The 24564-nt window shown below is 51.0% G+C and overlaps 1 protein-coding gene across 1 annotated transcript; it reads right to left on the bottom strand.

Moving 5' to 3' along the window:
• Positions 1–3472: 3472 nt before the first annotated feature.
• TUBA8 (tubulin alpha 8) lies at positions 3473–24406 on the bottom strand. Its single transcript, XM_003278331.3, has 5 exons — positions 23704–24406; positions 12911–13133; positions 10316–10464; positions 7589–8269; positions 3473–3785 (listed from the first exon to the last, which is right to left on the bottom strand). Exons 1-5 carry the CDS (start codon positions 23704–23706, stop codon positions 3492–3494), a joined length of 1350 nt encoding a protein of 449 aa, XP_003278379.1. The 5' UTR covers positions 23707–24406; the 3' UTR covers positions 3473–3491.
• Positions 24407–24564: the final 158 nt, after the last annotated feature.

Below are 24564 nucleotides of genomic sequence, written 5' to 3'. Positions count from 1 at the left end.
GTGGCTCACGCCTATAATCCCAGCTCTTTGGGAGGCCAAGGTGGGCAGTTCACCTGAAGTCTGGCCAGGTTCAAGACCAGCCTGGCCAACATGGTGAAACCCTGTCTCTACTAAAAATACAAAAATTAGCTGGTTGTGGTGGTGCACACCTGTAATCACAGCTACTCAGGAGGCTGAGGCAGGAGACTCACTTGAACCTGGGAGGCAGAGGTTGCAGTGAGCCGAGATCACGCCACAGCACTCCAGCCTGGGTGACAGAGTGACACTCCATCTCAAAAAAAAAAAAAAAAATATTGTGGCTAGTTTGGACTCACAAAAAGGGAAGTTTTCAATCCCTTTAGCATATTTGCATTCTAATAGAAAAGGCAGTGCCCCTGAGGGCTGCTTTTACTTTATTTTTCTTTAAATAGAGACAAGGTTTCACCATGTTGCCCAGGCTGATCTCAAACTCCTGAGCTAAAGCGATCCACTGGCCTTGGCCTCCCAAAGTGCTGAGATTACAGGCGTGAGCCACCGCGCCCAGCCCCAGCCCGGTGATCCTTAAAAACTCAGAGTAATGAAGCCAGATCAAATTGCTGATAGAGTCTGCAAGTTTACAGAAAATAAACATACTGTCTTCTTCCTCAGTAGGTTCATTTCTGGAACCTAAGCTGATTTCTGTCAGAAGACTGGAGGTGTGTCGCTCTTGCTGAGAATTTGGAACTGGAGCAGGGGCTGCATGTGGATACCCACGCTCTCAAACGAGAGAGAGCCAAGAAACGCATTTGAGAAATCGGGGTGGAGAGTGGAAGAGGATTCACGAGACATTATGTTAACTATGGATTCTTCTATGCCTGGGGTAAAATATTTAACAAGGAAATTAATTTTTCATGGTAAGTAAATATGATTTAGAGTGTCCCAAGGGAGCTGCATTGGGATTCCAGGACCGGGTTTTCTAGTTGTTCAGTCCAGTAGGCAAACCAAGCTCCCTGTCAAAGGCCATTGTGCAATTCTCTCTTCTGATTCCCATCTTTTCCCTAGTGTTCACCAAATTTGCTTTACAATTTTAAGTCTCTAGGCAATCCCATGCTGGGGAGAGATGTACAAAACTACCTATCTTGGGGAATCGTAGAGAGCCACCCGCTTTCATTCTCACCCTCTTTCTAGGATCCCTTGTCCCCAGTTCTAAAACTCAGTCTCCTGCTTCATGAGCAGAACCATTGAAGCTGACAGGGCTGGCAGTCCCCGTGGTTAGACAGGGACTCAAGCAAAGGAGGAGAAGGGGGAGAGGAGAAGCAGCTGGGAGGAGCAGGGATACATCCAAGGCCCTTGTGTATCATCCCAAACTTCCCTGCTGACCCGTCTCCCTGTATTCATGCCTCTTAGCACTTTTGTGACTTTGCCATTCATGTTTAACTTAATTTGCATTAATCGAGAAGAAAGGAACATATCACACACGCTTTGCCCCCTCCCTAAGCCCTGCCTAGCAGGTGTGCTATACTCCCCCTAACAGGGCATACTCACATACGCAGGAAGTCCTTTCAGGGTTATCTGAGTAGGTCTCAGCTTTATGGAGAGAGAAGGATGCATCCTCCTGAATGGGGACTGACAGCTTCTGACCCTGATTCTCTACCACGGCTAAGCGTGTCCCGGCCAGTTCCCATGGAACCTGGTGCAGGCATGACCTCTGGCAAGAGCGGTCACAGTGGACAACAGATCTGGGGCCTCTAGAAGTACCTGGCATCAGCTCATGTCTAATCTTCCTTTCCTTGGGACATTTTACTCTGTTTCTCTTAGAGCTTCCAAGGAATACAGGACAGAAACGTCCACACGTAAAGAAGTGTGCACTTAATGCCCAGAGACCTACCATGGGCCCAGCCCTGGGTATCTTCCTAGCTGGTTCATGGCCTTTTGATTACTCCTTAGATTCCGCCAGAGTTGCCCACTTCAGGGAAGAGGAGCAGGTAGCCACCCGCTCCTTTGCAAATGATACAGATTGTGCCTCTCTCCATCCAGCATTTTATCAGGCAGCAGCTGCAACCTGGCACAAAAACACAGGGTTAGAAACGGCGTAGGGTAGGCCAGGCACAGTGGCTCACGCGTGTAATCCCAGCACTTTGTGAGGCCGAGGCAGGCCGATCACGAGGTCAAGAGATCAAGACCATCCTGGCTAACACGGTGAAACCCTGTCTTTACTAAAAAATACAAAAAATTAGCCGGGCGTGTTGGCGGGCTCCTGTAGTCCCAGCTACTTGGGAGGCTGAGGCAGGAGAATGGTGTGAACCCAGGAGGCGGAGCTTGCAGTGAGCCGAGATCGCGCCACTGCACTCCAGCCTGGGCAACAGAGCGAGACTCCGTCTCCAAAAAAAAAAAAAAAAAAAAAAACACGGAAACGTTGTAGTGTAGGGTGGACAGGACAGGAGGAAAGGCAGGCCCTGCATCTCAGCTCTACCTCCTACTGTCTCCAACACCTAAAACATCCCAGTCTGTTCATCTACACAATGAGCAGAATATCCATTTTGAGACTGTTGGGAGGATTGGAGATAAGGTCAGTATGAATATAGAAATAAGGTATAGATATCCTGCTTGAAACCTTCCAAATCCTTCTGTTTCACTTAGAAAAAATTCTAAACTCCTCTCCATGGCCTATAAGGCTGGATGCACTCTGGCTCTGCCTGGCTCCTGGGTCTTGTCTCCCTGACTCTTCCCCTCTTACCATCCTCCAGGAAACAGTCTCCTTTCTGCTCTGCAGATGCTCCAAGCTTGTTCCTAGTTTTTGCACTTGCTTCTCCCTGCACCCAGCATCCTTTTGCATGGCCCAGGCCTCCATGAGGCTGTCTTGACCACGCAGTCCACAGGAGCACGCCCAGACACTCTCTCACCACTGCTTTTCACTTTCTCTCACTTGACACCAGCTGACATGACCTTATTCACTTTATTTATGTTTGTATGAGGGCAGGAAATGTGTCCATCTCACTTATCACCAACTCTCCAGCTCTCAGTGCCTAGGACAGGGTGTGTATTGGAATATGCGATGGGGGAGTGAATGCATGCTAAATCTAGATGATGCCCAGAGCAGGCTATAGACCCACTCATGTGAACGCCCGCTCACCCCTGCCCCGGAATCTTCCCAGGCCCAGATCTCCCCTTTCTCTGAGTGTTATCACTCCCCAGCCAGCAGGCCACATTTTGGGGCTGGACCCAGCCTGACCTGGAATTGAAATTCCTGATTAGGCCTCCTCGCATGTGAAACTGGGCTGCAGCCTCACCCCCCGGAGACAGTGGCCCTCACTTTCTTTAGTGACACAAAGCTGCTCCTACCCAGGGAGGGTCTGATGGAGCTCAGTGTCCACTTAGCCCAGTCATGCCACCCTGGGTACTGGGGCCGGGCACCCTCCTCCTGGGTAAGGCAGGAATCAGGCTGGGGTGGGGAGAGTGTTTTGTTCTCTTGAACATGTGCTTTGAATGGAGCAGCATAAATAAAGAGACACAGCCAAGGGGAAGGTGTATATTTAAAATTCCTCCCCTTCATTTTCTTCTTCAAACGAATCAGTCCCCACTTCTTCATAATCCTTCTCCAGGGCAGCTAAGTCTTCCCTGGCCTCAGAAAATTCTCCTTCTTCCATCCCCTCTCCAACATACCAATGCACAAAGGCCCGCTTGGCATACATGAGGTCAAACTTGTGGTCGAGGCGGGCCCAGGCCTCCGCGATGGCTGTGGTGTTGCTGAGCATGCAGACGGCCCGCTGCACCTTGGCCAGGTCTCCCCCGGGGACCACGGTCGGGGGCTGGTAGTTGATGCCCACCTGAGGGACAGAGAAAGAGGAGGAGCCACAGAAGAAGATCCAAGTCAGCCAGAGAATAACTCAGGATGGGACATCTTGGTCACCTGGCATGGCTTCAAGTCATGGTCATGGGCGTGGGAGTGGGGCTATGGGATGCAACAGGTGGGATGGGACTGGGGAAGCCAGCAGGTGGCGAGGGAGAAGCTGAAGAGAAAGTGAAAGCAGGCAGGGCAACAGAGCAAAAACCCATCTCTACCAAAAAAAAAATTAGCCAGGCACGGTGGCTACACCTACTAGTCCCAGCTACTCAGGGAGGCTGAGGTGGAAGGATCACTTGAGCCCACGAGGTCAAGGCTGCAGTGAGCTACAGTGGTTCCATTGCACTCCAGTGGCAGGGACACAGCAAGACCCTGTCTCTTAAAAACAAAACAAAAAAAAGTAGATGGGGAAGGGCTGGGCAATCAAAGGCTAGAGAAGGAGGACAGGGCTGGTATAGGGGGCTCAGCAAGCAGGCAAATGAGAGTCACGAGCGACATTAGGAGCGGGTGGGAGGTGTCTGGTACATGTGTAAGTGTAAGAGGGAAATGCATTCTAGATTCGAAGCTGTTCAAAAGTGTACTCTCTCCCAAGTGGTCATCTGAAGTTCCTCTTAGTTGTGTTGCAAGTAAATTTAAGGAAGTTTCCCTGCCAAGAGTGAAAACTGTTGGAAGAGGTCACAGGGATATTCCAGAGCAATAAATAAAGAGAGCCGAAAGGCCCCAGGGTGGTGTTGGTGATAACCAGGCTCTATGTTTTTGGGAATCGGGGCTTCTTAGAAGAAAAGCAGGGACTCCAATCCAAGAAGGTCGTTGAAGGTCTTGCCAAGTTCTGGCAGCATGGCAGGTCTCCCAGGCTCAGCCCAGACCCATCTTACAATGGTGCTGCTATCCTGGAAATCTCTCTTCTTCTCAACACACGTCCCAAACCAAAGCCAACCCCAGGAACCATGGGAAACTGGGAGAAGTCTAACATAGCAAACCGTGACATTACTTATGAGAACCACAGTGATGTCCTCAGCCACCTCTCCCACTGAGACCACCACATTTTAATTGCCTGTCTCTTAAATCCATAGCTTTAAAATGCACATCCTCCTGAGGGGCTGGGGTGGGAATGGCAGCCAGCTGTGTGGCAACATGGGTAGCCAGCCAGCCATTGGGCCCACAGCAGCCGTCATTCCTGTTAGGCACAGGTGGCATCTTGGAGGTAGAGGTGATACTGGGAGAGGGGCAAAGTGGGGAAGGGAAAGGCAATGAATATGAACTTGGCCACATCACATACGTTGCTAGATCTGACCCGACTGCCATAAACCTTGTGCCTGGGCCAACCTGCTCTCCTCTAAGTGCTAACATTTCTTGACCTGAGTCAACTGGGGACAAGTACTGTTGGAGGGAATGCAAGAAGATCAAGTTTAGCAGCATCCACGCCAGGGAACATACTTTTCTTAGCTTATGCTAATGCTACCATAATGATCCTTCAGGACATAACCCCAGAGCTTCTGCTTAAAGGAGAGAGAATGAGGGGACATTTCCACTTTGTTAATTTCCCCATCACCCACCATGTCTCTCTCATTCATTCTCCTTTTTTCCATTCATTCTCCTACTAGCTTGTTGTTTGTTTCCATTTGAAAAAGAAAAAAGAATTTCATTTTTTGGAAGACCTTGACTGATTTTGCCAGGATGATTAGAGCTGTCACATAAAAAACAGGCATAGTCTTGGGGGAATATTATATATGTAGCTAGGAGGATAGCAGTGAAAAGGAATGCCACACTCCTCACTCAGCAGAACAGCCAGGTCAAAGCCTCAGACACACACAGGGCAGCCATGAGGCCAGCATGCAGCTGGTGCTCTTGTAACTGCTGCCAAGAAAACTGAGGCATGCTCATCTCTTCACCTCCAGCAACTGAGACAAACCCTGACCCACAATAGGTACCAGTAAAACCTCTGAATGATTGAAAGCATGACTAGGGGCCAGGCTTGGTGGCTCACGCCTGTAATCCCAGTGCTTTGAGAGGCCGAGGCAGGTGGATCACTTGAGGTCAGGAATTTGAGACCAACCTGGCCAACATGGCGAAACCCCATCTCTACTAAAAATACAAAAATTAGCCAGGCGTGGTGGCGGGCGCCTGTAATCCCAGCTACCTGGGAGGCTAAGGCAGGAGAATCACTTGAACCCGGGAGGCAAAGGTTGCAGTGAGCCACGATCACACCACGGCACTCCAGCCCAGGCAACAGAGCAAGACTCCATCTCAGGGGAAAAAAAATTAAAAAATAAAAAATAAAAAAAGAAATCCTGACTACAGGGCAGTAGTTAATGTGAATGTGGTAGCTGTTATGATGGCAGAATCTGACAAAAGACCATGGGCAGAGTGGCTGAGCTGTTCACATGCACAGCCAGACTGCATGCCTGCCGGTCCGGCTCAGGGCGCTGACTTCTACCATTCAGCACTCCTGGTCCTGGGGCCCCAGGGTCTACCCTCGCTATTTTGTATCTCGCCACTGACTCTCTGAGCCTGGCATTTTCCAGACTGCGGGCACTTGGTCTACCACCAGCCACACAGCTTGCTGGTTTTTGCTTACTCCTGGTTAATGGCAATGGAAAATAGCAATCATAGAATAACTATAAAGGTATCTTATTACTCCAAATTGACTAAGATGTGCAGGACAGATATTTAAGTTTTCAAAATAAATTGGAAGAACACACCTTTTTGTTAGAGAGAGGCATCATACCCCTCTGGCAACTGGAATAATTTGGTTAACTCTAAAATTAAAATGGCCACAAAATCATGCTGTACAAAGAAGTGTAAAATATCCATTAAAACTTACTTTAGGTTGGAGGCCAGGCACGGTGGCTCATGCCTGTAATCCCAGCCAAGACGGGCGGATCACAAGGTTAGGAGATCAAGACCATCCTGGCTAACACAGTGAAACCCCATCTCTACTAAAAATATAAAAAATTAGCTGGGTGTGGTGGCCGGCGCCTGTAGTCCCAGCTACTCGGGAGGCTGAGGCAGGAGAATGGCGTAAACCCAGGAGGCGGAGCTTGCAGTGAGCCAAGATTGCGCCACTGCACTCCAGCCTTGGTGACAGAGCGAGACTCCGTTTCACAAAAAAAAAAAAAAAAAAAAAAGGCCGGGCACAGTGGCTCACGCCTGTAATCCCAGCACTTTGGGAGGCCAAGGCGGGTGGATCACGAGGTCAGGAGATCGAGACCATCCTGGTTAACACGGTGAAACCCCATCTCTATTAAAAATACAAAAAATTAGCTGGGAGTGGTGGCGGGCGCCTGTAGTCCCAGCTACTGGGGAGGCTGAGGCAGGAGAATGGCGTGAACCTGGGAGGTGGAGCTTGCAGTGAGCCCAGATGGTGCCACTGCACTCCAGCCTGGGTGACAGAGTGAGACTCCGTCTCAAAAAAATAAATAAATAAATAAATAACGTTAGGCAAATTGAACCAAATCATGAACACCAAAAGCATTGCACTTCGGGTGAGTAGATTCGGGCCAATACCAAATCATTTCTTGTTGCTCAGTAAACAAAACCACAGGTGATTAACCAATTAATCAATTTAAAATAGCACCAAACTTTTCTAAAATGGCCTAAACAGACAAAACTTTAACAGCATTTGTGTCTCAACCAAAGCTGAATTCCCTTCATGCTACATTTGGTTGAAGTCCCCCTCCCCTTATCATCACATAAAGCCTGAAGCGCCCATGGAATTGCATATCCTTGGTCATCTCCCTCTGCTTCTCTAGTCCTCTCTCCCCTTCCTAAGTCATCAGCTCTCACCTTGAAGCCTGTGGGACACCAGTCTACAAACTGGATGGTCCTCTTGGTCTTGATGGCAGCAATAGCGACATTCACATCCTTGGGCACCACGTCGCCCCGGTAGAGCATGCAGCAGGCCATGTACTTGCCATGTCTCGGGTCACACTTCACCATCTGGCTGTTGGGCTCAAAGCAGGAGCTGGTGATCTCGGCCACGGAGAGCTGTTCGTGATAGGCTTTCTCAGCAGAGATGATGGGCGCGTAGGTGACCAGCGGGAAGTGGATGCGGGGGTAGGGTACCAGGTTGGTCTGGAACTCAGTGAGGTCCACATTGAGGGCCCCGTCAAAGCGGAGAGAAGCAGTGATTGAGGACACAATCTGACTGATGAGGCGGTTGAGGTTGGTATAGGTAGGGCGCTCAATGTCAAGGTTCCTGCGGCAGATGTCGTAGATGGCTTCGTTGTCCACCATGAAAGCACAGTCTGAATGTTCCAGTGTGGTGTGGGTGGTCAGAATGGAGTTGTAGGGCTCCACCACTGCCGTAGAGACCTGGGGGGCTGGGTAGATGGCAAACTCCAGCTTGGATTTCTTGCCGTAATCCAGGGAGAGGCGTTCCATCAGCAGGGAAGTGAAGCCGGAGCCAGTGCCCCCACCAAAACTGTGGAAAATCAGGAAGCCCTGCAGGCCAGAGCAAGCATCTGTCTGGGGAGAGCAGGACATGAGAAGAAATCATGAAGACAAGCTTCCGAGAACATTCCACAGTCAAAAAGCCAGGCCACCCACTCTGTCTGCCCCATATTTTTTTGTGGATGAAATCAAAACAGCTTTGAAGAAGTAAGGAAACAAAAGGAGTTGTACTGATCTTTGGAGGAGTGGCTAAAATACGGGATGGGGCCAGGCACAGTGACTCAATGCCTGTAATCCCAGCAGTTTGGAAAGCTGAGGCAGGAGGATCCATTGAGGCCAGGAGTTCACAACCAGCATGGGCAACATAGTGAGACCTCACATCTACAGAAAATTTTAAAAGTTAACTGGGCGTGGTGATGCACACCTGTAGTCCCAGTTACTTGGGATGCTGAAGTGGGAGGATCACTTGAGCCCAGGAGCTCACAGCTGCAGAAATCTATGATCACAGCACTGCACTCTGGCTTGGATGACAGAGCAAGACTCTGTCTCTATTTCTTTTAATAGGATGGCAAGCTGCAGGGGCACACGCCTCTAGGTACATGAAGGTTTCAGCCCAGTAACTTGGTTGAACAGGGAATGAGAGTTTCAGAACCACAGTGGATGGTGACTTTGCACTTTGAGGGCCCCAACTCCTTGCCCACTTTCCCTGCTCTTGTCATTTGATTTTGTGGGAACTGCTGCCTGCACACTTCAACCCAACCTTGGAAGGTGACTCAGGGCACCAATTTCAGAAAGGTACATGGAGCCAGAAAGCCTGAGTTCTAATATCAACTTTGCCACTTCTTGGTTGTAAGAACTTGAGCAAGTTACTGAACCTCCCCAAACTTCTGTTCTGTTCCTTTTTTTTTTTTTTTTTTTTTTTTTTTTGAGACAGAGTCTCGCTCTGTCGCCAGGCTGGAGTGCAGTGGTGCAATCTTGGTTCACTGCAACCTCCGCAATTCTCCTGCCACAGCCTCCTGAGTAGCTGGGACTACAGGCGCATGCCACCATGCCCAGCTAAGTTTTTGTACTTTTAGTAGAGATGGGGTTTTACCATGTTGGCCAGGATGGTCTCCATCTCTTGACCCCATAATCCACCCCCCACAGCCTCCCAAAGTGCTGGGATTACAGGCATGCGCCACCGTGCCTGGCTGCTTCTGTTCCTTCTTAGTGAAAATGGGGACAATAGAAAATCCTCATAAGGTTATTGTGACAATTAAATAAAATAGCATAACATGCTGAGCAAGGGCCTGATGTGTTGTAAGCACGGATGTCAGCTCTTATCAGAGAATTCACAGAATCACAGGATTTTCCCACTGGGTGTGATTTGAACTTTTGGGGACCACAGACAGCTCTGAGGCCAATGACCCTGACAAGCCCTCCTCTAAACAGAAAAAGTGAACATATGCAAAAATTTGGCACCCTTACCTCCCAAGTAAAGAACATGTGATCAGGTCCAAGCTTTTCCATTATACAGATAAGCAAATGGAAGTTTAAATAAATCAAGTGACACAACCTACAACTCAAGAGCTTTGTAGTCCAACCGAGTTCAAACCCCAACTCTGCCACTTTTTAGCTGTGTGACCCAGGCTAAGACATTGAACCACCCTGGCCCCCAATTTCTTCATCTGTGAAGTACAGGAAGGACACCTCCTAAGTATAATTATTAAGGATTAAATGAAGGAATGTGCTTGACATTTGTAATGGCACTTGTAAGTGCCCAAATGTATCAACAATCTCTTCCTCTCCTCTTCCAAGTTAAATGCTTTGTTAACGTGTGTTTCCAACCAGCAGAGACCTCATCCTGCCTTACACCAGGCACCTTCCCCAGTTACTACCAGAGAGTATCAGTGAGTATGAGTAGGGCCTCAGCCTGGAACACAGTCTATGATGCCAACACAGAGGAAGGGGCATCACCCCTGTGCATGCTTCTTACAGAATTTAAGCAGAAATTCCCAAACCTCAGGAGCTCCGCCCTATAGCCAGGGGTCAGATGCCTCTCCCCAGCCTGATGAAAGAGGCATGGGGCCAAGCCTGTCCACTCCAGCCTGACCCACCCGTCCCCTGCCCTCCTGATCTTACCAGCTTCCGTATGCGGTCCAGCACCAGGTCAATGCTCTCCTTGCCCACCGTGTAGTGGCCCCGGGCATAGTTGTTGGCTGCATCCTCCTTTCCTGTGATCAGCTGCTCTGGATGGAAGAGCTGGCGGTAGGTTCCTGCCCGAACCTCATCTTCCAAGAGAGGAAGACCGTTAGGTCCTACTGCCCAGGGGAGAAGCCTCCCTCCCTACCACACTACCGCAGGACCCCCTTCCGTTCTCCCCTACCTATAAAACTCCACGGAGCTTTTAAGCCAGACCACCTCATAATGAATCTGCAAAAGGCTAAGAGAATTCCCAGGTAGCTCAGGGACTAACAGAGCCAAGGCCTGTGGCTCATGCGGGCGGTGAGAAGCAGGCTGTCCTGCTGGCTAGAACCCTAAAAAGCCTTAGCTTTACAAAGCTCATGAAACACTGCCGGGCGCAGTGGCTCACGCCTGTAATCCTAACACTTTGGGAGGCCGAGGCGGGCAGATTGCCTGAGCTTAGGAGTTCGAGACCAGCCTGGGCAACACGGTGAGACCCCATCTCTACTAAAATACAAAAAGTTAGCCAGGTATGGCAGCGTGCGCCTATAGTCCCAGCTACTCGGAAGGCTGAGGCAAGAGAATCTCTTGAATCTGGGAGGCAGAGGCTGAGGTGAGCCGAGATCTTGCCACTGCACTCCAGCCTGGGCAAGAAGACAGAACGAGGCTCCATCTCAAAAAAAAAACCAACAGCAACAAAACTTGGGCCAGCTGGGTGCAGTGACTCACGCCTGTAATCCCAGGATTTTAGGAGGTCAAGGCAGGCAGATCACGAGGTCCCGAGATTGAGACCATCTTGGCTAACATGGTGAAACCACGTCTCTACTTAAAATACAAAAAAATTAGCCAGGCGTGGTGGCGGGCGCCTGTAGTCCCAGCTACTCAGGAGGCTGAGGCAGGAGAATGGCGTGAACCCAGGAGGCGGAGCTTGCGGTGAGCCAAGATAGCGCCACTGCACTCCAGCCTGGGCGACAGAGTGGGACTCCGTCTCAAAAAAACCAACCAACCAACCAACAAACAAACAAAAAAGGCTCATCGAACACCAACGCCAATTGCCTCTCCTCCCTTCCACTCCTCCAGGTTTCCCTTTTGTTTTTTCTTTCATGCTGCAAGGTGTATCAACAATTTTTTTTTTTTTTTTTTGGAGACGGGGTCTCGCTCTGTCGCCCAGGCTGGAATACAGTTGCGCGATCTCGGCTCACTGCAAGCTCTGCCTCCCAGGTTCACGCCATTCTCCTGCCTCAGCCTCCCGAGTAGCTGGGACTACAGGCACCCACCACCACGCCCGGCTAATTTTTTGTAATTTTAGTAGAGACGGGGTTTCACTGTGTTAACCAGGGTGGTCTCGATCTCCTGACCTCGTGATCCGCCTGCCTCGGCCTCCCAAAGTGCTGGGATTACAGGTGTGAGCCACCGTGCCCGGCCAAGGTGTACCAACAATTTAACTTAAGTCCTTTTGCATTAAAATATTCTAGGGACATGGAGAAAGATTCCGGATGATCTGCCCAGAACCTAGACCCCCAAGAGTTGTCCCACCCCTCAACTCCACCTCATGGTGGCAATAATGTATGTCAGGCATTAGACATATTTTAGAATAATGGGAAGCAAAGCTATGTTCCAAGTCGTAGAGGAGCAAGAGCCCTAGAGAGGCCTTTAAGGGGTCTCTGCTCACTTTCAAGGGTCCACACAAAGTGGATACAGAGCAGATCAAGACACATCAGGCCCCAACTATGTCGCCTCTTCTCTTCGGGGTTCCTCTACTCCCTGCAGAAAAATCATCTGTGCAGTGGCCTGGGAGGTAACCTGCACTTTGTGCATTGGTGCAAACATCCAGGGGGTGGAGCATCTGCCCTCTGTTGCCCCTAGACGTTGGTGTTCAGGCATATAGTTCATGCCAGTCCTCTTTGTGGAACTGTCCATCTCTGGCTTGAGGAGCCAGGCTTGGAGCTGGGGAAACCCTGATGTTCAACTGAGAGTTGACCCAGGGGTCAGAAACAGGGGAAGTGGCACTACTAGGGGATAGTGTGGGAGGGGGAGATCTGCCTAGACACAAGGCAGAATTCCTCTGTGTTTCCTAAACCTGAATGAACCTCATTCCAGAACTCCAGCGGCCCCTGGCTGTGAAGGAATGTGCCTGCTGTGATAGGCCCCTTTGTGTGTAAGATGCTGTGAGGTTATACCCACCCCGAGGGCAGACCCAGAAACCTATACTTAGGAAAATTGCTCACTTAGGGGTGTCTTATAATTTCTAAAATTATTTGGATTTTCTTATCCTTAGTATTTAGTAGCGATGTGACCATTTTGATATGGTGCCGCAGGTTTTAGGGGTTGAAGTTGGAGGCATTTTGTTCTGCATAGTGTCTTGATCACTGTTATGAGATTCCCCGAGACTGTGGGGACCCCAAGGAGCTGACAGATGTCACGTGGGGTGGGAGGCTCCAGTTGCACCATCCCCACCTTCCAGCTAGAGACGCTGCTTCCTTAGCTACTGTGGGCCAATGCCTCTGCAGTTTCCCGATGTTCTCTGTGGAGAGGAACTCCGCCCCCACTCACCCACTACAGTAGGCTCCAGATCTATCATGACAGCCCGGGGCACATGCTTCCCATTGCCAGTCTCACTGAAAAAGGTGGTGAAGGAGTCATCATCGTTGATCTTGCTGGCTTGAGCATCAAAAGTGCCATCTGCCTGGATGCCGTGTTCCAGGCAGAAGAGCTCCCAGCAGGCATTGCCAATCTGAACTCCTGCTTGGCCCACGTGGACTGATATGCATTCCCGCTGTGGGGAGAGGGAAGCATCGAGGTCAGAGAGTCCAGGCCCCCAGCATGCCTTTGCCCTACACCCCCATAACATTCACCTTGCAGGCCAGCCAGGCCCCAGCCCCCCATTGCCAGTGGCATTGAGGCTGCAGGTGCCCCAGCTCTATAGCAGCTGGACCAGGACTTGGATCCAAAGAAGACACAGCTGTTTTGTGCTTTGCTCTAAAGGTTGCTTCCCAGGATTAACCTTTTATACCAGGAAAGAAAAAAAGAGAGTGGTTGCAAAGATGAAGCAAGGGGCTAATTCCAAACCACAAGATTCCTGCATTGGTGAAGCAGGCCCAAGGAAGAACTGGCGATCACGGCAGAAACTCTCCTTTCAGCCTACGCCCACACAAGGCAGCATTCACAGCCACTCCTGACCCTGACTTTCTGACATTGCACACACATGCACACACACATGCACACACACAGTCTCAGGATATCACAGAGCGAATGAGCACTCAAGAAAGGAACACGCTCTGGAAGTATACGCCATGGCTGTCAGTAGTATCATGATTACCAATGTAGAAATAAAGGATTATTTATTATCCCAAGAGAGGATGGGGAGGGTACAAATTAGGCCCTTCCTGCACGTTGAACAATTGGAACACCTTTGCAGCCCCATGGCCTGCCCCTTGCCTATGCCAGGCCAAGTGTTAAGTAAAGCTGACCCTGGAGTGTCCTTAGCTCTGCATTACTCTGATGTGAAGCCACAATTGCCTGACTGGTATTCATACTAACAGCTTAAGATGGGGAGTGCACTGATGGGAATGTAAATTGGTTCAGCCACTGTGGAAAGCAGTTTGGAGATTTCTCAAAGAACTTAGAACTACCATTTCACTCAGCAATCCTGTTACTGGGTATACATCCAAAAGAAAATCATCCTACCGAAAAGACACCTGCACTCACACGTTCATCACAGCACTATTCACAACAGCAAAGACCTGGAATCAACCAGGTGCCCAGCAATGGTAGACTGGATACAGAAAATGTGATTCGTATGCACCATGGAATACTACACAGCCCCCAAAAAAGAATGAAATCATATCCTTTGCAGCAACATGGATGCATCTGGAGGTCATTATCCTAAGCAAATTAATGCAGGAATAGAAAACCAAATTCCACCTGTTCTTATAAGTGGGAGCTAAACATGGGGTACTCATGGACAGAAAAATGGCAACAGTAGACATTGGGGACTACTGGAGCGGGGAGGGAAGAAGGGGGCAAGGATTGGAAAACTAACTATAGGGTACTATGCTCATTACCTGGGTAACAGGATTAATCGTACCCCAAACCTTGGCATCACGATATATACCCTGTAACAAATCTGCATATGTACTCCCTGAATCTAAAATAAAATTTGAAATTATTAAAGAAAAAGGGGGGTGGGGAGAGAGTGTGTGTGTGTGTGTGTGTGCACATGCGTAAGGATGATGGACTAATTCTCCCACCCACACCCTGCCCTGGGGAAGCAGTGGCCCACACAAGGCGGCACTGTGCCTGGGGCAGCTGCCTGAGCCCAGCAGGAAGCATGTGCCAAGTCTGTGGGTTTCTATTTTTATCTATGACCTGCCCTGGCATTTTCCAGCTCCGGGTAACCCAAGCCAGGGACAGAGCCTCCAGAGGGCACGGCTGGGCACAGAAGCCAGTAGAGTCCATGTCAAAGTGTGGGGCTCCTGGAGATGTGGAAGAATTTCTGGGCACGGAGAGCAGGGCAGCTGCCCTGAGTAGCATCTTGAGGGGTCAGAGCTTCAGGACCATTGTCCCCTAGTTCAATTTTACAACGGTGCCCCCACTCTAGTCCTGTCTCTGTGCTGGAGCTGAGCGACACCTGGTCCTTGCCTTGAGGGAGGATGAGCACAGGGATAAGCGTGGGGCAGCCCGACGGGGGACGCAACCCGCTGGATCTCCGTAAGCCTGGTGGCTTCAGAGGGGCTTCACCCACAGAGCTGCCCACGCCCCCAGTTTCACATGTTGCCTTCTCAATTTACTTGCTGTGCTGCGTGGCCTGGGCTGAGTTACTGAACCTCTCTTCATCCGAAAAGTGTAAGTTAGCCACAGTTGTTGATGCTGTCTTGCCATTATCATTTTCATGACGGTACTACCTGGTAGCATTTTTCTGCACTGGGAAGTAGCATAGGTAGAAGGAGCTCTCAGGTCCCTGCTCCTCTCTCCTTTACTGTGGGGTCTATTCTCTGCCTCCATCTGAGGGCTCAAGTCAGGCCTAAGGAAAGCAGCATCTGCATCCAGAAACCACCCATAACCAGCGAATTATCCACCCAGACCACGGCGTCGCATTCAGCGTGTGGCTGTGACTTCCCAGGGAGGTGTGGAAGCTGAGGGGACACTGGAGAGGCCCGAGGGGGGCCTGATCCTATATATTATCCTTCTAAGTGACAGTATCCTCTGTGGTCCTAACCCTCAGCCTTCTGGGTCTGTCGCCTCCTCACCACCACCGCATCCCGACCACCCTCTAGTCCTGCCTACGGTGCTGCCTGGCCCCCAGCCTGCTCTCACTTCTGGAACATTCTGGGGCTTTCCAGGGAGGACGCAGGGATATTTTAGGAAAATCAAAGATCATGGGAGGAAGAGTCAAGGATTTGGAGGACCTGAAAACCACTAGCATGGTGACAATGTTTTTAGCCTCTTTTAATGCCCTCTTTAATCTCACACTAGTACATATGCCAGTCTTTTACAAAATGTCTGTCTCTTTCTCCCCTGCCCCCATCGTGCAAACACACACACACACACACACACACACACACACCTTAGAAAGTGCTATTTTCCCTATTGAACTAGCTCGTAAGAATAACTGGAGGCATAAAATAGACTCGGAAATGACTGACAGATTCATAGGTGCTCCCAAAAGTGAAAAGTAGCTACACCAATCACGAGAGAAGCAAGGTCCCTGCTAACAGGAACCAGGCTCCTTGGAGAGACGGAGGCGTCCAGGTCCAGGGTGGGGAGTGTGCTAGATGAGCCTGGAACGTCGCATAGCGCCTAGAGGCACGGAGGCTAACCAAGGGGCTGCCCAAGCACCTGAAGAGGCTCCCGCTGCCTAAGATGAGACAACCTGAGCCTCACGAGGACTGATGGCAGCATTTGAGTGAAGCGGGATGCACAGATGAAAACCCGCAAGTCCTCAAAGAAAACCCCCAGAGAAACATTCATTTGTCCCTATCCAGACAGCCCCGTTAGTTAGAGAAGGCTCTTTTTCTTTAATCGAAGAATGTCTGCTAAGCAATGTGGACCGAATAATAGATTATAAAATATTTCCCTATTCCATCTTCTAATTACCTGATTGATTTGGACAAGAACGCCAACACCATTAGGTGAGAGACTGATGGGGAACTGGATCTTTGCCGAGAGCCAAAGAATCACTGTTATAGTCACAAGGGGGAAAGTAACTACCAGGGTCGCCAGCCTAAGGCTGCGATCAGTCTTAGCATCGCTAATTGTGGACCGACCCGACATCGAGGACCTCCTGATGGGACGCAGTGTGACACACACACCACCTGTGAGGACTTCTTCTCAAAAATACTCAGCCTTCATCACGGAGCCTGGTAGATTCAGCTTCCACTTCACAGGAAACACAGGGATCAGAGGGTTAATTAAGTTCAGTGACATCAGAGAAAACAAAATCAACCCAGAAGGTGAGACATCCTACAGGGCAGCTGGTCCAGCCTTTTTTTTTTTTTAATTTTTTTATCTACTTTTTTTTTTTTTTTTTTTTTTTGAGACGGAGTCTCGCTCTGTCGCCCAGACTGGACTGCAGTGGCGCGATCTCGGCTCACTGCAAGCTCTGCCTGCTGGGTTCACACCATTCTCCTGCCTCAGCCTCCCAGGTAGCTGGGACTACAGGCGCCCACCACCACGCCTGGCTAATTTTTTTGTATTCTTTTAGTATAGACAGGGTTTCACCATGTTAGCCAGGATGGTCTCGATCTCCTGACCTCGTGATCCACCTGCCTCGGCCTCCCAAAGTGCTGGGATTACAGGCGTGAGCCACCGCACCTGGCCCAGCCTTTTCAACTCATGAGAAATGAAGAGCTGGGAGGGGCTGTCCCATGTCAAAGGAACAAAGGCACCACCAAGCACCACCACACGCATCATGGGGATGCTGACTGAATTCTCGTTTGAACAAATCAAAACATTTGGGGGACAAATAAACTGATTTGCTTTGTTCAGCGTATTCATAAAAATGTGGTTAAGTATGAAAACATCCTTATTTTTTAGAGTTGCATCCGAAGCATTTAGAGGTAAAATGTCATGACGTCTGTACTTTAAAATCTTTCCCAAACACAGCAGATAACAGATGGAAAACTCATTCTTCTTCTTAAATCTAGATAATAGGTATATGGGTGGCATATTACTCTACTTTTCTGAAGGTTTGAAATTTTTCATAGTAAAAAGCAAAAATCATAATAAAGGAGACAGAGAAAGAATAGGAGCAGGGGTTGCCCTCTCCAGAAACCTCTTATCCTGGGCCATTGCACGCAGTCACTTACTCAAATAATAATTGACTACATGCCTACTGTGTTAGGGCTTTGAAGTTCCATGAAGAAATCACAAGTGAAATTCAAAGCCGCATGAGGCTTCATGGCACTGTGAGGTCCATGCCCAGCCCCAGCACTCTGCAGGCCTCTTGCACCTGCTCCTAGCAGGGAGGAGGAGCAGCCCACAGCTCCTGCATCGAGCTCCCAGCTCAGGCACTGAGCCTGACTCCTGCAGCCATGCTGCCCCATCACCCTCCTCAGCCTTCGGCCTGGAAGTTCCACAGAGCAGACCCAGTGCTGAAGCCCGTGGGACACATCCTCACATCCAAGAAAAGGCATCCTTCTATCATAACCAGGGATGTTCTATCGGCTCCGAACGTTTAAGATACCAGAGCTGGGCCAGCCTCATGGATCACCTAATATGATTCCCTCTCCATTATTTTACAGATGAAACAGCTGAGCTCAGAGAGGAAAGGGGACAAATTCAACATGTCACAGCACTGCAGCGGCAAAAGAGCCTGGACCAGAATCCAGGGCTTCTGACCCAGGCCTGACTTCTTTCCTTTAGGCCACACGGCCTCCTGCCTCACTTGCAGCTCTGAACTCCCAGGGCCCTGGGGTGTGCCCACATCTGTGCCAATGCAAGACCGAGTTCAGATAGCAGAACCCCAAACAGGAAAGGTCTCTTGTGCAGAGCGAAATGGAGAATGGCTCATGGGGCGGCCTCTTTGAAAATGGGTCATCTTTCTCTGACAGAACCAGGAGTCTGCTTCTCAGGGCCCATGTGTGCGGCTGGGGATGGGGGCAAGGGGAAGCTGACCCAGCAGAAGGTATTTAAGTCATGTGCCCGCTCCAAACTCATATTTCAGATTCCCCTGTCTAGCCAATCAGAGCACATGCCTGTCACTCACACTGCTCCTCTCTCTCTCAGTTCTATTTTCAATCTGGGCTTGTAGAGCTCAGACAAGTTCTGTCCTCCTTGGTCCCTGTGAGGGGAGGGGGTCCCCTGTTTGCTGCAGAAGCCTGTCCCACCCAACTTCTTCTGGGGGGTGAAGAGGAGGGAGGTGGAGGGACCAAGGAGGTCCCTTCCTCATGAAAAGCATGCCACTTCTCACACAGACCTCACGCTGGGATAGCTATAAAAGGCACCTACTCATTTCTACAGCAAACCTTTTTGTGTGGTTGCATTTGAGACAGCATTGTGAGGTACTGGGCTAACTCTCATTCATCCTTCAGGTATCCAGTTAATTGTCACTTCCTAAGGAAAGTCTGCAAAACCCCAAGCCAGCACAGGGCCCTGCCATGTGCTCCCCCATTCCCTTCATTCCTGTCATTGTAATCATCACGCCGTATTATAGCTGCCTGTTCATTTTCACACCTTTCTAGTAGAGAACGTAAGCTCTGTGAGGGCAAGGAAGCTTTGTTTCACTCATGGAATCCCCAGTACGGAGCCCAGTGCTTGAATGTAGCAGGTGCTCAATTAACACAGGGAAGACTGGAATGAAAACCTTCCCTGAGGGGCTGCAGTCCATCCAACAAGGACAGTGGCCAGGGCCTAAGAAGTGTACAGGTCAAGTGCAGAGGGAGTTCCAAGGAGAAGGAGACATCTTCTAGCTTGGTTTCCTAAAGGAGGAATATTCACAGGGACCCTGAAGAAGGCAGCCGGCCAAGATGACCTGGGGCAGTTCAGGTGGATGCAGGAGCAGTGTGAACAAGAGGCAGTAAAATGCAGGGTGGTTCCCAAACGCTGCCCAGTCTGTCCAGAGCGCAGGCTGAGGAAGGGCAGGGCCAATGAGACATCTGGGCCACCTGTGACCACTCCGCCTGGGGAACCACCGCCCTGTGAGCCAAGGCCCCTTGCTGGGAGGCATGCGCCCAGTGCCTATGTTTTGCAGAGCATCAATAAAAGAAATTCCAGAACTTTGCAGCCTTTTATAATTTTGCTGCAAGAAGCCCTTTTTTTTTTTACATCAATCTTATATTCTATTTTAATAGCAGTCATTTCCTTTTGCTTTGTTCTCAGAGGACTAAGATAAGCTAATCACCATCCTTGGCAAAAGGAGACTTTGAAGCCTTAAAAAGGCTGTCTTGTGATACTATTTCCAAGTATCACAAGACAGTAAAAGTGGCATATCATCTGGGAGAGGGGCCGACGTGGGCCACAGTGTGTGCCCTGTGAAAGCCTGCGACCGCCCACACTCCCTGACCACCTGTGCTCTCATGCCCCAGTTGCTGTCAGGAAGCATGTGATCACACCGAATTATCTCTAGTTGTCAGGCCGGGATAATAGATCACATATATTTTAGGACCTAGGTCAGGGATGGCAAGTGAAAAGCAGGCCCACAGTGTCACAGAGGGGTAATTAAAGTAAGGACAGATGTGGCTCCTGAAGGGCTGCTGAATTCTCTCTGCTCAGAACTCTCCGATCATAGGGCATATTTGAAATCACTCATAACAAAGAATAGACAGCAAGCCAGACACAGCAAAAACAGAGTCGGCCTAAATTCACTTTAGTGAGTGAAGGTGGCTCGTGAGAGGGGCTCAGATGATAGGCACTGCAGTTAGGGCAGCAACAGAGCTCACAGGAGGCCAGCTCTGGCCATGAGGCCATCTGCTAAGGAGACTCCCAGCATAAGAGGCTGGAGGGCATTGAAGGCCTGGGCTGTGGCTGGCACTGAGGCAGGTGCAAGAGACACTTAGGAGTTTCAATCCCATGCACACAGTGCCTGCTCCATCTCCTGCTCTCTTCCGCAGCGTATTATCTGAGAGAACTCCTAACAGGAACGCACTGCAGGGGAAGTGCCAGCCACAAAGGCCACAGATAGTGCTGTCCATCCCTTGCGGGAAAAGGAGCATCTGGTCTGCTTCCTCTCCCCGAGAGTGCCACATCCTCCTGCCCAGCCCCATCACTGGCCCACTATCCACCAGCTATTTCCCCCTCCAAAATTATTTTTAACATTCGTCTCCCGTTGAAGGTCACGAGGAGAAAGCACATTCAACAATGGCATTTACCCCCACCCCAAGCTCTGTATGGGCCTGGCCCAATGCTGGGGGCTCCCGCTGGACTCACCAATCCAGCAGCTCTGCCCCAGCCGCTGCCCTGTGAGCCAAGGCCCCTCACTCAAAGGCACGCGCCCAGTGCCTCTGGGGAAACCTGCCTTTTGTGATGGGAGGGGAGGAGGAGGCAGCCGTGACCTACAGCCCCTGGGAGCCCACACAGTGCTCTGAGGTCAGAATACACCTATCAACTCCACAGAGCTTGGCCATGCCTGTCTATGTGGGGAGACTGCAGAAGGCTGCAGGCAGAAGGATGTCCATTTGGCCCCCAGAACCCTCTAACTGCCCGTTTTTGCAGGGAGACAGGCTCCTTCGTGCTCTCCAGTCCTGACGGAATGGAGTTAAGGAAGCCGTGTTGCAGATGTTCCCACCTCCCCATAAACCACAGAAAATTTCTGTGCCCTGGTATCATTGGCATGGGCTTGGCTTAGGGCACCTGGCAGGATTCTCCATACCGCTTCCCAAAAAAGGTGTCATAGTCTGAGTTCCCAGAGAGCTGCGTGCTAGAAGGACACTGGGAGCGGATGGGAATGGTCTGCTGTGGGAGTAGCCTGCTGGTCCCAGCACGGGCCGGTGGCTCAGGACAGAGGCTCTGGTGCCCAGCAGATGTAAACTCCAGCCCCTATGCAGCTTCTTACCAGCTGTGTAACTTTAGGCTCCAGGACAGAAATGCTAAAGGGTACTGGTGGTACCATGCAGTGGGTAGCTGGGGAGAAGGGGTTGGGGGTAAGTTCACAGAGGAAAAATGCTCATCTGCCTAGTGGCTAGAGAAGTGCATTTAAAAACACACATAAGGATTAGTTACACTTTTCTTGCCCAGAACCTACAGAAATGCCAAATTGAATTCTCCTTAACACCGAGGTCACCTCCCCCAAACCCCCACCAGGGAGGGAAGTGAAGGGGACAGGACAGCAGCCTGAAACTTAATCCTTAGAAGAAATAAAGTCGTTTATGTAAGGGTGAGATTCTAGGGGTCTAGGTTTATAGATGTGTCATTTTAGCCTTTTACAAATGAGCCAAATGATATTTTAAAAGTTTCTGTGAGTGTAAAATGTTCAATAAAAAATATTTGCCATCAAGACAGTGCAACACACACAAGTTAAATGTTCTAGATAGAACCTACTGTACAAAATTGAGTGTTTCAAAATAAATGAAAGGTGGTCCCGTTTCAAAATATTTAACCATATGTTTTCGGTTAAACATCCAAATTCTTAAGCATATTGAAAATAAGGTTTTGCTGTTTGAATTGCTGATTTACCAGGCATTGTCAGAAAGTGGTCTGTGGATCACACACTGAAGTTTGTGCACGGGGCTGGGTTAAGATCCTCGACACGCCCCTGTAAACATCCTCTGGGCTCCACTCTGTACCACAGTGGCATTCAGATCCAAATTAAAGCATGCAAGGGAAGCACTTGGAAAATCCTAAAGCACTAGCTACCTGCTAGATATGATAAATATTAAATATCAATTCTAGAGTATGCAGCCTAGCATTTGCTTCAAAATTATGGAGGGAGGGAATAAATGAAGTGAGACAGGTCAGAAGTTGGTAATTATTGAAGTTAGATGATGTATATAATGGCTCATTATTCCATTTGCTCTCCTTTGGCTTATGTTTGAAATTCCCTACCATAAAAAGTTTAAAAATAATAAAATCTATGTGGAGCCTTGGAAATTTGAATTATAACCCATCCAGAGAGGTTAAGTGACCTTCCTGAAGTCACACAGCTAGCTGCAGAGCCAGCAGTCAAAATTCTGAACTCGCAGCTCTGGGCCCCTTGTGTGGCCTCATACCAGGAGCCTCAGGCAGAAATAGGTTCCTGTGGCCACCCTCCCTAATATTCCCAAGTTCTTTCAGCTCCCAGGGGTATCTGGGAGCCCGCTAGGAGGAGGAAGGGTGCTGACAAAACTGAAGCTGGAAGACTAGAGCTCCGGGGGAGCCAGGAGGCCCTGGGCACGGGCCAAACGTAACATGGCGGGGCGGAGGGGGTTCTCGCCTGCTTTCTGGGTCACTGACACCTGGAGCAAGCCTGCCCAGGGAACCCGACCCTGGCCATGACATAGGCTTATTCTGCCCTCCCTCTGCCCCTAACCTTTCCAGCCCATCTCCCTACTGCTGAAAGATCAGGGGTCCGGGAGGGAGTCCTGGGATTCCGGGCTTTGGGAAAGTGGATTGGGGGCAAATGTTAGCCACGAGAGGCACTGGGGGCGGAGAGGGGGACCCTAGAGAGAGGAACTGCGTGTTTGGAGCCGCCCCTCGGTAAGATCCGCGTCTGCAAATGGAGAAGGGGCGGGGGCAGGGAAGGGAGCAGCCGCGATCCCCCTAAGCCAGGGTAGGAAACAGGTCGAAGGTCCCTGGCCTTTGGAAGCAGAGACTTTTTACTCCCAAAGTCCTTCGACCCTGACCGCTGGAAAGATTTGGGAGCTGAGTGCGCCCGGAGGACCCCGCCGCGCTGGGGCTGTGCGTGCAGCCAACCCAAGCCGCTGGCCAGGGGGTGCGAGAAAGACCTCCACGCGTGGGGGGACCGTGGCGCCCTAGGTCCTCTGTCACATTCCGGGCCCTGTCACATTAGGCTGGGTTTGGAGACGTGACTGCATCTGGTCCCCCAGTCGCCCCGGCCCAGACCACCCATCCGGAATCCCCGGACTCGCCATTCTCTCCACTCTGTCCACAGGCTGCCCACCTGGGGACCCCAGAATCTCGCCCGCTTCTCCGTCGGGCTCCCCAGGGCCTCCCTCCCCCTCGTCTGCACGCAAAGCTCCCTTAGGTCCCTTTAAGGAACAACTGGCCCCTGGTCTCTATTTCCCCCCGTACGATAAAGGGCACCAGGTGTTCCCACCCGAGGGTGCGGACTCCTCGACCCTGAACTGCCACCCCCAGAAGGCCTTGAGCCCTGCGGCTCCAGGTGGACTGGTACGTGCGCCTCCCCGTAGACTCGGCTCTCGGTCCTATGCCTGCCGCGCGCCCGCAGCCCGCCCGGCCCCGGGAAGCCTCACCATCGCGGCCGCTGTCCTCGCCCGCGCACCTCCCAGCTGGGCCTGCCCGACCCGACTGCTCCAGATACAGCCGCCTCCGCCGTTGTGACACACGGGGAGGGGGGGACGCCGGAGACAGGCGCGCCGGGCCCGCAGCTGCCCCCCGTCATCACAGTGCCGGGGAGGGGCGGGCAGGTCACAAAGGCCCCTCCCCGCCCACCCGCCGCTCAAATCTCCGGGTCCTCGGTCCCGCCTCCGCAGCCGGGGGCGCTCGCAGCGGGGACTGCGCCCGCGGGGGAGGCTGCCCTATTACCAAAGCGCACGTGTCCACGTTCCAACACAGCGGGTGAGGGCAGCCTTCGTGACCCCAGCTGCTGGAGAAAGAAATATAAAATGCAGCCAGGCGAATCATGCGGGTCACCCTAAACTTCCGTTCTCCTACGACCCGCTGGAAAGGCTCCTGACTGGGGTGTAGCTGACCCGAGCGGGCTGCAGCGGGCCCGGGTGCCAAGGTGCCATCTCAGCCGGGCGCCCTAGGGCCGTGTGTGCTTGGCAAGCTGCAGGGCCTCTGCTCCCAAAGCCTGTGCCTCCTGCCGCCAAGGCCCGCCTGGCTGCTGGAGACGGAAATGAGATGGCATACACAGAGCTCCCGGTACAGGCAGGTGCTGAAGACTGTTCCCGTTTTTACCCTCTCCGGATACCTCGCACCTCCACCGGGATTTTCAAATCCCCCCCTCCTTGATCCCTTCCTACTTTTAAGGCCCAAACGTGCCCAAGTCACATCTCCTGTGTACTCCGGAACTCATACCAGGGTTCCCTTGCCTCTGCCCAGTAGTAAGACCCGCCACAGATGCTGATGTTGGTTGCCCCCTGCTTGGAAAG

Source organism: Nomascus leucogenys, chromosome 7b (genome assembly GCF_006542625.1).
Source record: "Nomascus leucogenys isolate Asia chromosome 7b, Asia_NLE_v1, whole genome shotgun sequence".
Lineage (NCBI taxonomy): Eukaryota > Metazoa > Chordata > Mammalia > Primates > Hylobatidae > Nomascus > Nomascus leucogenys.
Note: the sequence above shows the minus strand (reverse complement) of the source record. Positions and strands in the feature narration are given on the sequence as shown.

Excerpts from the sequence above, each read along its gene's own strand:
- TUBA8 (XM_003278331.3), bottom strand. Across the intron at positions 10,465-12,910 it reads TCTGGAGCCTACTGTAGTGG|ATGAGGTTCGGGCAGGAACC; the intron begins GTGAGTGGGGGC and ends CTCTCTTGGAAG. Across the intron at positions 3,786-7,588 it reads GGTGTCCCACAGGCTTCAAG|GTGGGCATCAACTACCAGCC; the intron begins GTGAGAGCTGAT and ends TCTGTCCCTCAG.